This window comes from Cryptomeria japonica, chromosome 6 (assembly GCF_030272615.1).
Source record: "Cryptomeria japonica chromosome 6, Sugi_1.0, whole genome shotgun sequence".
In the NCBI taxonomy this organism is placed as follows: Eukaryota; Viridiplantae; Streptophyta; class Pinopsida; order Cupressales; family Cupressaceae; genus Cryptomeria; species Cryptomeria japonica.
This window is the reverse complement of record NC_081410.1, coordinates 419,519,539-419,532,624: the sequence shown is the minus strand read 5'-3', so window position 1 is coordinate 419,532,624 and position 13,086 is coordinate 419,519,539. Positions and strand designations below refer to the sequence as shown.

The 13,086-nt window shown below is 34.3% G+C and overlaps 1 protein-coding gene across 4 annotated transcripts; it reads left to right on the top strand.

The window, feature by feature from the left end:
- The first annotated feature begins 1,642 nt into the window (after positions 1 to 1,642).
- On the top strand, positions 1,643 to 12,825 carry LOC131038954 (uncharacterized). Of its 4 annotated transcripts, none has more exons than XM_057971584.2 (4): positions 1,643 to 1,874; positions 9,826 to 10,375; positions 10,572 to 10,860; positions 12,399 to 12,825. In XM_057971584.2, exons 2-4 carry the CDS (start codon positions 9,872 to 9,874, stop codon positions 12,416 to 12,418), a joined length of 813 nt encoding a protein of 270 aa, XP_057827567.2. In that variant the 5' UTR covers positions 1,643 to 1,874; positions 9,826 to 9,871; the 3' UTR covers positions 12,419 to 12,825. The 4 variants fall into 4 exon arrangements, with proteins under 4 accessions (XP_057827567.2, XP_057827555.2, XP_059063360.1 ...); XM_057971572.2 differs by having other exon boundaries at positions 1,644 to 1,915; XM_059207377.1 differs by lacking the exon at positions 1,643 to 1,874 and adding an exon at positions 1,985 to 2,006.
- Positions 12,826 to 13,086: the final 261 nt, after the last annotated feature.

Genomic DNA, 13,086 nt, shown 5'->3' with positions numbered 1-13,086 from the left:
GAACATACAGACACAATGCTTGAAGGGAGAAACTCATCTGACGGTCCAAACAACTGCAATCGTCTTGCAACCATATTCAAAGGATATTGTCCATCGATTTCAAAAGTCAGTTTGTTAACTTCATATAAAGAATGCCTTCAACTAATTATAATACAATGATTTTAAAGTAGAATAATAAACAAATATGATATCTTTGTGTATACTTTATCTATATTCTAAAAAGATAGGTATGCATCTTGCTTTATACTATTCAATCCTCATCCTTAATATATAAAATATCTAACATTCCAAATAAAATTATTCCTCCTATTTGTATTTGACACATCAAATCTACAATTTCTATAAAAGAAATAATATTCTAATATAAAAAAATAAAAATTCCGTAACTAAAAAAATCTTAAAAAATCAAATTTCTTAATTTCGACGCCCAATTTAAAAAAAACAATCACGTGTGAAATGATTCTTGCACGTACCTACCATTTTTGTTTACTTCTCAATCCTAAGCTTCGATAGCTACTCATGTAGACTCCGTCATGTGACCTAAATTAAAATATAAAATTGAAATTAAAAAATTGTTTAAATATATTAGATAAATCTGGGTTCCTTCTTTAAGAAGGAACCCACACGCATCTGGGAAATGTCGGCGTTTATGTGAATTTTCGGCATTTACAACTCTTAGACAGATAATGATGGTCTGTAGCTCCGTTTTTTTCGTTTTACGTCGCTTTCTACAGATTTTTTTTTTTAATATTGACGTCAAATAAAAATAAGTATATCAAGAAGTGTAGGTAATTTTAGTGATACAAAGAGGTGGAATCCAATGTTGTGATTGGATTAAAAAATATTAAATAATTGACATCTAAAATAATAAAAATTAAAATATGTTAATACATAAAAATAAAAAGTGACTGAAAGATAATTAATATATTTGAAAAAAGTTTTTCTACAAAATTAAAATATAAATATAATAAATATCAAACCATTTTACATTATCTTAAACATAATATATATAAAAGATATTAAAAAACATATGAAAAATGATATATTTTGATGTTTATTTTATCTTAATAATGGATCATTGAATGTTAATTAAATTCAAAAAATTTAACAATAAATTATAAAAATAATTAATTTAATATCTAAACATCTTTTACATATTTTTTTTTAAAGTATATTGAAAAGGTAATACCTAATTATATTGGGACTAGGCTATTTGGTTCCACAAATGTTCGTGTTCATTTTGATATCTATTTTATCTTAATGATAGATCATTGAATGTGATGCAAAATATTGTCAATTTTACTTAACTGTGAATTCAAATATTTTATATCTGATTAATTTAATTTCTTGACATCTTTTACATATATATGTTTTCAAAGTATATTGAAAAGGTGACACCTAATTATATTGAGGGAGTAATATCTAATAGTGATTATAACAAAATAATACAAGAAAAATACCGATATATATTTAAATAAATAAAAAATCTGTAAAACGAAAGGATAGGATTTCTTAATGTCTTTCCAATTTCAAAAAGTTTCATTTTCCCAGTCTTTTTTGGCAGGGGAAAGTACTGTTTCCATTTAAAGAGAAAATCGAATCGACACGCATGGAAAAGTTTGAAGGTACCTGCAACTAAATTTTCAGACAATATACGCGGGATATGAAGATTAGTTGTATGGTTAACGCGTGGCATATTCCCTATAAATAACCACTATTCTGCCACCGCGTAGCCATCTGCTTTGACCAAGATCTCTTTGATTAGTTAAAGACAGACACATTAATTAGCATTTTAGTTGGCACACCGGTTTAACACGGGGAGCGGTTTTTATTTATTTACAGTGAAAGTTAGTCTGGTTAGAGGATATCAACGGGTAGGAAGTTCTGGTCTATTCAATTTTCAGCTTACAAACAGGTCAGGCAATTTCTAAAATATTTATTGTTTTGTCTTCTTTTCTTTGGCCTATGAATGTATATTTAGAATAATTTCTGTTCAGTTGGATCTGGTAAGCCTCCATTTTGCTTGAGTGTGAATGGTTTAGCTAATTCAGGAAGATAGATTCTAGAAAATTCCTCCAAACGCCTTCTGATTTTATAAACTTTTGCTGATTTTGTGGAAATGATGAGATCTCGGCAAAATTGTTGAGTCCGTTTTTGTTGGGGGTTGATGTATTGGTTTCTGTCTTTTGGAATCTAAACTCGGAATCCTGATGCTCAAATTGGTTTGTGTCTTTTGTAATGTAAACTCGAAACCTTGATGCTCAAAAGGGCAGTCGAGGATTTAAATTAGAGAGTTTTGGTGAAAGGAGCTCCCAGGATTAATGGGGTCCCCTTTTTAACATAATTGCATCTGGTAATTTTTGGGGTTGGTATCCTTTTGTTTCGACAAATCTGTCAGAATCGAGTTTATGCCTCCTGATTGATTGACGGATGTCATGAGAGCCCATTTGTTTGAACCTACAAATCAGATAAAACTCTTCCAGGTCAATTTTTAAGATTTTTAAACATGGGTAGCTATGGAATGTACACCTCAACAAAGCTATACGTCTGTTAAGGATACCGGGCTACGAACTTTGGGAGCGCTCTCTCAGGTGCTCTTATTATCATTACACCACAATTTCTTGAAATGCAAAGTGCTATATTAAATGCAAAACTTTAAAAAAATGCATAACACTTTGGACTGCTTTCCTGCAAATGTCAGCCAGAAACTGTCTGACCGAAATCAACCTTCTGTGTTTTGTGGGGCAATTATAGATCCTAGTGCTAATTACCTTGCCTTGCATTTTGGGATCCTCTCGTTGCTTGAAATTTGCTGGAAAGCTAAATCCTGCTTTTTTGACATGGATAAAAAACTTAATCCTCTGATTATCACAGAATGAGCCTCCCCTACTTATATCAATACTCCATAGCTGAGAAACTAAGTCATGTCACAGCTGAATCCTCCCCGGCCATGTACAAACCACCATGACACAAAGGCACCCTGGAGCTGACTGATTTTGGCAATAAGTGCCTCGCTTACTGTTGGATCACACTGCAGTAGACAAATAGTTGATTCCTGTTACCATTGGGCTTCCTACAAATTTTAGCTTTATACAATTAAAATATTTGGCCTTGCCAAGCTCACAAGGATTTAAGATTAGAAGGTACTTTAGTATACCCTTGTCGGGTTCAATGAAAAAAACTAGTACAGATTTGCAAAGCTTTAAGTGACTCAAAAGATAACTCAATTGCACTTGTCGTGGTTATTCAGCACTTATGTAGTTAATAATTGGCGGATTTGTTTGATAGAAGTTCAGTGGTATTATAATAAATAAATAAAGTACATTTTGTTTGGATTCAGGATATGTAACATAGAACCTGTTTAATTATTGCTGGGTTGTGATAGACCATGGTTAACCATCAACAATGACCAGTACAAAGTACTGGTCGTTAATCTTTGAGAAAAATAACAGAAGTATTTCAAACGAAATCTGTTAAATAAATTACCAGAACTAGCTGGAAGATTTGAAATACACACTAGCATGATTGTGGTTTGTGGGATGAGCATATGATGTTAATAATGGTTTCATGACACTCTCCATGCCTACCAATATTTGATTTGCTCATTTTGAACCTCCAATTTTTTCCCTTGATGAGAAATATGAGAATTTCAGATTTTTGTTAGCTTCTGTTCTTTACCTTTGGTGGTGCTAGATCTGTGTGGTTTGGATGGCTTGCAGGGTGAATGTTATTTGTTTATTTGGCAAGCTTTTTGGTAGAAATCTCAAGGTGTCGGATTTTTATTAGCTTGTGCACTTTATCTTTGGTGGCACTAGATCTGTGTGCCTTTGATGGCTTGCAGGGTGAATGTTCTTTGTTTATTTGGCAAGCTTTCTGGTAGAAATCTCAAGGTTTTGGATTTTTATTAGCTCGTGCACTTTAACTTTGGTGGCCCTATATCTGTGTGCTGGTTTTGATTTTGCTTATGGTGTGAAAAACACCCATCTATCCAGTTGTGGGTTTTGACAAATTATCCAGTTTCTGCCCATTTTTCAATGCTTGTGGTGTAGGATGACTGAGTTATTTCTTCAAATCTTCTCCTGTCTATGGTGATGTGTTCTATGGTCTTGAACCTATTGTGAGGCCAGAGCTTTTCTTTGTAGCCTGTTTGGAACTTTTTCTCTTGCTAGCTTTCTGCAGTAGTTGGGTGTCTCCTTTCCTGGGATCTACATTTGAGTCCCTTGGTTGTTCCCTAGTACACTGCTATTTCTCTCATTGTGTTTTCTTATTGTTGTTTTGTTCATGTTATGTCATTTTCATCTGTTCTTGGTCTTGCATGGTGGGATAAAAAACGAGCCAGATGGATGTGTTGATTGTACAACTGTCAGTTGACTTGAATATTCTCATAGTCTATTGGTTTTCCCACTTCATTTATCTGAAGCTTATTAGTGCTTTGTTTTGTAATGACTTTCTAAAAATCAATGTTGAGCAGATCCATGCATGGTTGAGAACTGCTGGTTATTTTGACAGATCAGATGATGTGATGTATTCTACTCTATTACTGCTTATTTCTGTGATAGTTCTGTGATAGAATACCATTGGTAATATTCTTTTGGGAGAAGTGCACGTTTTACCTAAACTAGAGCTATATGCTTGTGAGGTCTTCACTTGAGGTGAATGCAGAATAACATTATTTCATAAAATGGCTCAATTTTCGAAGAATGATGGGTCACCTTGGAAGGCTTGATGCTTCTCTTGTTTAAAGGAGACAATGGCATGAAATAAAATTTGGGCCCCATGATGTTGGCCATAAAACAAGCAGCTTTTCAATTCTCTTGTATCCATAATGTAATTGGTTTGGGTCTTGGGGAAGCTCCCATTATAAGTGCCTCCTCCTTGAGCAGCCATAGCCTGCTTACCATTTCACTGTTCATCTATGGAAAACAGGTAGCAGCCATTTTCTTCTTGGATAAGAAGCTTGGATGGTTATTATGGTTCTATGAACATTTTGGTGAATAAACTGGAGTAGGTCTTATTTGCAAATCTGTTTTTACTTTTTAATTTTTATTTATTAGAAATTGTAGATCTGAAATTAGACCCTGATTGGGGAGTGGATTGCCTTTGTGAGCAGGCCATGGCCTCTCCTAAGGGGGCTTTTTTTATTTTATTCCGATCATCTGTTGGATGGTTAGGTTAGGATCTTGCTGGCCTGGTGTGGCCTGGTGCAAGGTTGGGCAGGTCATGGATAAGGGGGTAATGGGTGGGAGTACTTTGGTACATGTTGTAGTAATCGGCCATCACTGATCGAAAAAGACATTGAAAATTAATATTGCTAATAAAATAGATCTAAACATCACTGGCCTTATATACACTTAGAATTTCAAGCATTTTACATTGCGTTGAATCTTTCACTAGTTAAACCTACATTTTGTTTATTCCTTTTTGAACTAGTATTCCTAGAAGTTAGGGCTGTTTACTAAATTTTAGTCTGCTCATAAATTCATTCATGTAGAACATAATAAATTGGTTGAGGCAAAATGTCTCTTAGTACAGAAAGCCAACATTTAGTACCAATGTGCCCCAGTGATGTGTTCTTGGGGTTTTTTTGCTGTTTCCTGAAGGGGGGACATTCTGGAGACTGCTCCTTTGGTTCTCTTGTTATTTTAAAATTTTTAGGGATGTCCCAGGGACACCCTCTATACATGGGGAACATCTCCTGGGAATGTCCTTATATGGAAACCCCAGGGGGACAGCAGGCCGTTCCCATGAAGTCCTGGGGCTTTCAAATTTTTTCCAAACTTTAGTACATTCTGTAATCTGATTCAACTTCATTTTTTCGCCTGATTTGTTCTTCTTCTTCAATGCCTTGTGTTGCTAGTATGTTAGGTTCTTTCAGTGGAAACTGTAAGCCTGTTTCTATGGAAATATGGTCCTGTGGTTCATAAGAACTGCATCTTTGCTAGATAATTTATCATGACTGGAAGCTTCATTCTTTTCAATATGCAGATATTTACTTTTACCTCGTTGAAAGTGATTATTGTTTGCTGATTTTGTAGCCTTAAATCCATATTTGGGTTGGAATTTCTGTCTGCCTTGAAAATCAGGACTTCATCTGATAATTGGACTGCAGAATATTGAATAATGAGTCTATCTGCTGTGAATTTCATGGGAGATTCCTGTCGCACAATGGTTGTATCTGACATATTTGATACAACCAGACATTGATTTTCTCAATTCCTGTGCTTGCAGCGTAAATGTGAGCTGACATGTTGCTGCTTTTTGACACAAAATTGAACTCGACATTTCTAGGGATACCATATGTTCCACAGTCAGAAACCCTGAAGCTTGCTGCAGTTCTTGTTCTGTTTGCCTTTTCTTTTTGTCTTATAAATTCCATAACCTGTGTTCACAATATCTATCATTGTTGATTATGTGGCTTTAAACTCTATACAATCAGTTCATATTATGACTTCTGTCTTTTCCTCTAATCTAAGTTGCAGATTTGGGTTCGGGTTTGGGAATCAGGTTTGCTGGTTTGGCTAATTTCTTTTTTTGGGGGTTTGAGTTTGTTAGTACAAAAATCATATATATTGATGATCGTATCCTTAGTGATGATATTAAAAGTTGGCCTCATTTTAACAAGATTTGCCATCTTTGGTATGCATCATTGTGAATGGCCTCATTGGAGATAAGTGATTCTCTTTGTGAGCCAACAAAACAAGTGGCATCATAGAAGGAATGCCAGTTCATGTTAGAAAAGGACTTACTATGATAAGGAATGGAATCATAGAGGCGCAGTAAAAAATGTGTATCAAGGATGGGATCGAGGTATCATCAAGATAAAACCAATATTTATGTCAAGTATGGATGGTTGTATGATTGTTCATGACATTATATTTATAATGACTTGTGACAATCATGCTATTTGGCTTCTTTTCATGTTTCAAGGATGAAACGTATCAGTGAGGGATGGCATATTATGTACCTAGGGGTATGATATTATAATGTATTTAGGTGGATGGAGATGCCAACATGTGGTACACATCCCTTAAGCTAGTTATACTGGGTCATGTGGACAACTTGTGTAATTAATTATATTACATTATACAATTAGGAGGTGGTCTATGCAAAGGAGTTGATTATGATTGTAAGGGTATGTGTTGAATATGATATTGTGCTGGGGATCTCTTGGAGATATGGTGTGAAATGGTTTCTCCCATAAGGAGTATTGTATGGTGTTACCCTACGTCAAGGGTTTATTGATTATTCTTTAATTTCATGTATTGGATCTTAGGGCATCTTGGCCTGCGAACACCTCTTGTGTGGTGTGCGATCTCCCTAAATTACTTAATTGCAATTATCATGTGTGTAGTTTATTAGGTGTAGTGTTCTTGTTCCTCTTAGCTACTGGCTTTTGCTTCCTTGGTTAATATTGGGTCGGTCTAAATGCAGAGTATGTATCTTTAGACATTTTGTTTTCAATTATATATTTTTGTTTATAGTCATAGAAAGCTTATTCGATTAGGGTTGTTTCATCTGTTATTGTTAGCTAGGGTGGTGGGGATTGATTCCTTGTTGGTTTCATATCACATGTAATTGATGGTGGTATCTTTTGTTTGCCTATATCTTTTAATTTAATAAAGTGGGAGAGAAATCTTACCCCTTGCTTAAATTACCAGAAAAAGGTACACTTATATAGAATTATTAATAAGAAATATATAATTTTATAAATGTAATATGAAACATCTAGATTAAACATTATAATGTCCATACTCCATGGTCAGTAACTATGTTGTGCCAAACAAACCCTAAAATCTGATCAATCCCAGCTATTATTGAAGTGGATCTTCCATGCCTTGGCCTTTCTGATCTAGGCCTTCACCTTGGTTGCACATCTTCTGTGTTATCTCTGCGTATTTGCCTAAGAAATTTATAAATAATTGCTGTTTTGGCTCCTTTAATTTTTGTGTTTACACGAATGTGATTAAACTTTACAACAAAAAGAATAAAATTAATCACATAGTGAATCATTTTATTGTTTTATCACTTTACAAATCATACATCTGTAATGAACTTGGAAAACAAAGTAAATTTAACACAAACATATGTAGAAATGAGAAACGTAATGCTTTTATTATCTTCACAGTGCCACTTCGAGGGGGCAATCACTTGATAGAGAATACTGTCCAAATTACAAATATCCAAGATACTTTCCATTTCAGAAGTTATTACAATATATGTAGTCTTGCCAGAGAGAACTTCTACCACCCCAGGCACATGGGATAATTACTTTATTGTTACTAACTAGTGGGATGACTTACAAAGCATATGCATCCACCTTCATTTACTATTAGCTTTGAGTAACTTTTAAAGCATGTGTACCTGACTAATAGTAATTATCATATAGCAGAATGGGGTTCATAACAGCATCACACTGCCCCATTTAGAGTATAGGTATGTTATCATTTGTGTACACAAAGCCATATGCAAGTAACATTCGTATTCCTAGATGGCAATGATCCATTGTCATTGAAGATAATTTTGAGTGACTAGATACAAAAATTTATCTAAACAGATAATTTTAATTTTGTTTTTTTAGTTTGGATGCTCTTTTTGCCTAGAAGGCATGGGTTGGTTTGGGCATGACACAGGGTCACCCAGGACATAGCCTGTCTTATCCCATATGCACTCCCAAGTCCAGGTCTCAACATTGAACTGTTGGGTCCTGTAATAGCATCCATGCATACTGAAGGAACTGTAATGAAGTTTATAATAAATATAGCTCTTTGCTTGCCATCCCAAAAATTATGAAATATTTGGGTTGTCCCCACGCTTCCATGTCCCCATGTGCCCTGGTTCTGGATATGTGGAGAAATAATGAAATTTAGTAATTTACTAGATATGCTTTAGAAATATGCAACAAGTTAAAATCTCGTAGTTAAATTTAGTTAAATTACTGACATACATTGATAGAAAGTAGAAACTTGTGAAATGGTCTCAAGTTTAAAATATTTACATGTTATTATGTTAATAACTTAATACTAGTCTCACTCTAGAAAGATTCATAGCACTGACTGCAATTTCTGGAGCCTGTGGTGCATACAATCTCATTCTCTTGTCTTTTTGCTGATTGTTGTAGATTTTAGAGGGAAATTATTACATCGTACATGTTAAATATTTTATCAATAAAATCATGTCAAACAATCTATATGCTCACAATGAGTTCTTACCTGCGTCTTTTAAAACTGTAATGGGTAGTAGACAGTTTTGGCAAAGGAAACTGGGGGCTTTTCCTGAAGTCTTTTGATGCATGGTGGTTTCTTTGTCTTTATTTGAGATCATAACAGTGGCCTGGCAAATACTAGTGCCTTTATTTTATAATGTTGTACTATAAACTGTTTGAGATCAACATGGATTAGGAGAATGCTCACAGTTTTCTTGTATAAAATATTTATACTTTTATGTATGTGTTTGTGAGGGGTGTATCTGTAGTTTGCAAATGACACTAGCTCCAAGCTAAGTATTAGAAGAAAATGTCCCTGTAGATTTATTAGGATGGCTTATCAAATGTTCAATAACAAAGAGAATTATGAATTTTAAGGATTTGGACATATTTCATTTCTTTAAATTCTTCTATCATCTCTCTTAGTTCTTTGTATTATAATTCATTATGAGTTATTTTTCAGTGAAGCTACGTGTCTTCTCTCTGACTGTAATTTCCTAGACCTGGCCTTTGCCAATAGCTAATGTGTAATATGGGCCAATACGTTTAACAGTAATTGATTGTCTGATGCTGATTAATTGATTGTCTGATGCTGATTAATTGATTGTTTGATGCTGTGATAGGCGAACAACAGGTTACACATCATCATCTATTTTTAGTTAAAGAGTCATGGAGTTTTTTAGTAAGGCAAAGACTGTAAGACTTAGAAGTCATCATGACAAATATCTTTGGGCAGAAGAGGATGAAGAAACAGTCAGTCAAGACAGAGACGGTGCAAGCAAAAATGCAAAATGGCGAGTTGAATTTGTTCAAGGAAGTCCTCTGATAAGATTGAAAAGCTGTTATAATTATTACTTGACAGCAACAGATATACCATTTCTATTAGGTATGACAGGAAAGAAGGTATTACAGACTCTTCCACCAAGAGTGGATTCATCTGTGGAGTGGGAACCTATCAGGGAAGGCTTCCATGTGAAACTTAAAACTCGATATGGAAATTATTTGCGTGCAAATGGTGGCCCTCCCCCCTGGAGGAACAAAGTAACACATGACATTCCACACCGAACAGCTACTCAGGATTGGGTGTTATGGGAAATTGAAATAATGGAAATAGATTTCCAATCTCCTCCTCCGGCGGCTCCTGCTTTCCAATCTTCTCCTGCTGCTGCGGAGGTTCATTTTAAGCTTGAGTTTTGTTTTCATAGTTATCTGTTTTACTCGTGGTTCAGTCCAATGACTTTTCTTTGCTCATTTAAGAATGAAAAAGGTTAAAATACAGGAAATTTTATTTCTCTTTTCTGTTCATTTAATACCACAATTAGTCATCACAAAACACGATCTGATACTTTATGTGTTTATGACTTCGCAGCTAGATCCTTCTTCTCCTATATCAGCACCCAAACCTGATGGACGACTTATTTACTATGCTATTGGTGGTGATAATGGACACATAGAGGATGGTTATGAGTGGCCTTCATTCATCTTCAAGGGAAATGACTTGCATGAGCTAACAAGAAAGCTGGAGGAAGAGATTGGTCTCCAAGATATCATTGTCTGTTCACAGCACCCTTCAACTGGAAAATTGTTCCCATTGCGCTTGCAGCTTCCTCCTAACAATGCACCAATGCACTTAGTGCTGGTCCAAGTATCATCACGTTGTAAGTTCTTGCATCTCTCTCTCGATTCAATCATATTTTTAAATTTAATCTTGCTCAAAAGTTAAAATGAATAAGAATTTTGCTTCAATCAAGTTACTCTCAAAGGATTTGCTAGTGCACAATTGCATTGAAACCTTTTGATTTGATTTGGATTTTGGATGGTTGCATTCATTTCTGCACAAGTCACTGAAATTGTTGAAATATATCATGCTAATATCCATGTATGCTTTCCAATCTTAAAACTAAGACTTCATTCTGAAATATCTCCAGAAGCATTTATTCAAGTTACTCCACTAAACTGCGATACATCCAATTTAGAGCAAAGCTTCAATTAGTGTGTGTGTGTGTGTATAGTAGCTTTTGCCAGTTGTCAACTTAAAATAAAAAGTAAAAAAACAAGAAAAAACTAAACATATGGAATGTACCATCAAGCTTACAATACCTTTCATCTTAGAAGTCATTCCTAAGGGGCTTCTATCCTGCATAAACCCACATTTCTGTACCTTGTCATGGCTGTATCAACATGGCACAATGGAGCATGACCCTGGATTGTCACCACAGCTACAATCCATGCCTTGTTACTAGACCATCGCTTGCTGAATTAGAATAGACTAAATATTGGCTTCAATTGTCTGACTGATATATTAAACCAGTGGTTTTAATATTTGCTAATGTTATCTGATATTTCGTTTAGTAAATAGCTTTTACACCAGTTCTTTTTCTGGTTGAAATATAATCTACTTGAACAACAATAGTCCATTTATGACAAGACCATTTCTTTGGTGGGAGATCCAAGGCAGGTCTTTCATAATTGGATGTCAAATATAATGCTATATATATCATGGACAAAGAATTATATGTTTGATGGATATTCTTCTATAGAGACTGGAGAAATAATGACAATAATGTAAATATGATATTTATTTGTAGAAGAAAGAAAAACAAATATATTGTCTTTTCAAAATGATCTTCTAAATTCATTGTTTGACTTTTGTTTACCAGAAATTGTCTTACTCAGTGTAAGTTTGTTTTAGGGAAAATTTACCAGTCAGCAGCTCTAATTTTTGTAAACTTTGTAAATATTAGCTAAAGATTAGTCCATATGTTCATGGGTGCAATTGAGAACCTATTTCACCACTTGAGCAATCTTTTTTAAGAACTGCATGGATGCTAAAAATTATTCTTACCAATTTATTTTAGATACCTTATTGCAAGATTAGTAAAATTGCTAAAAATAATGAAGCTCCGCTAGTATGTAGAAGTGCTCAAGCGAGGCACAAACGATAGATACTGGCCTTCGCCTTTACTTCTTGTAGGAGCTTAGAATACTTGAAATCTCTTAAATGTAGTTCCATGGTTGATATGCTGTAGTAATATTAAGTTATTAACAACATAAAGAAAAAATGCAGTTCATGTTAGTTACCTTTGGATGTTAGTTTATATCGCTTTTCAGTATATTGAATGGTATTCATTTGCATCTGTGTAGCTACAAATTGTATTTCTTCTAATTTTGCTGGGATTTGTGTGTTATGTCACAGTGGCTCGAAGCTTCATATAGATCTGAATTTGATGTTGCTGCTTGCTGGGGACGTGCATGAGGTAGTGCATTTTTGATTCAGTATACCATATACAGGCGATGTATACTAGTCACACAATAGCTTTATTAATAGTTAATTGTTTCATTTGAGCATCTAATTTGTTTAATCTAATAGTATTGAGATCCAACTAGTCGAGGTGGGTGGCCACAACTCCATTTCGTGGCCAAGATTATAGCTTATGCTGGTGTCTTGTAATATGAATATTTACTAGTGTATAAATTGTGTATAACAGTTGAATTATTGTCATTGGTTCTTGCAAAATGAAGGGTGAAATGAACAATGAAATTCTGACATGTTGAAACCTTGGAATGTATATTAAAAAATTCTTTAATAAAAAAAAAACTTATTTGGTATTGCACTGAGTCAATGAATCCAGATTTTAAGAAAGAGACGAGTAGAATTTTATTCGGTGCCTTCTGGATTTGATTGTAATCCAGAAGCACGGATTAGAATATAGAATGTTACATGGATTGTGAAAATCTGTTCGTGCTACATCAGTAGAATACTATCTAGCTAGTGCATAGATGAAATTTCAATAATATTAAAAAGATCTGTTCTTGACACAATTTCTTGTTAGACAATTAAGTAATCAATTAAATTACTTAGCGAAAATCATGAAACCAAATAT

Bases quoted from the DNA above. Each gene is read 5' to 3' on its own strand.
- LOC131038954 (XM_057971584.2), top strand. From the start codon at position 9,872: ATGGAGTTTTTTAGTAAGGCAAAGACTGTAAGACTTAGAAGTCATCAT. The intron at 10,376-10,571 runs GTTCATTTTAAG...ATGACTTCGCAG, and splicing joins CTTCTCCTGCTGCTGCGGAG to CTAGATCCTTCTTCTCCTAT. The intron at 10,861-12,398 runs GTAAGTTCTTGC...GTTATGTCACAG, and splicing joins GGTCCAAGTATCATCACGTT to TGGCTCGAAGCTTCATATAG.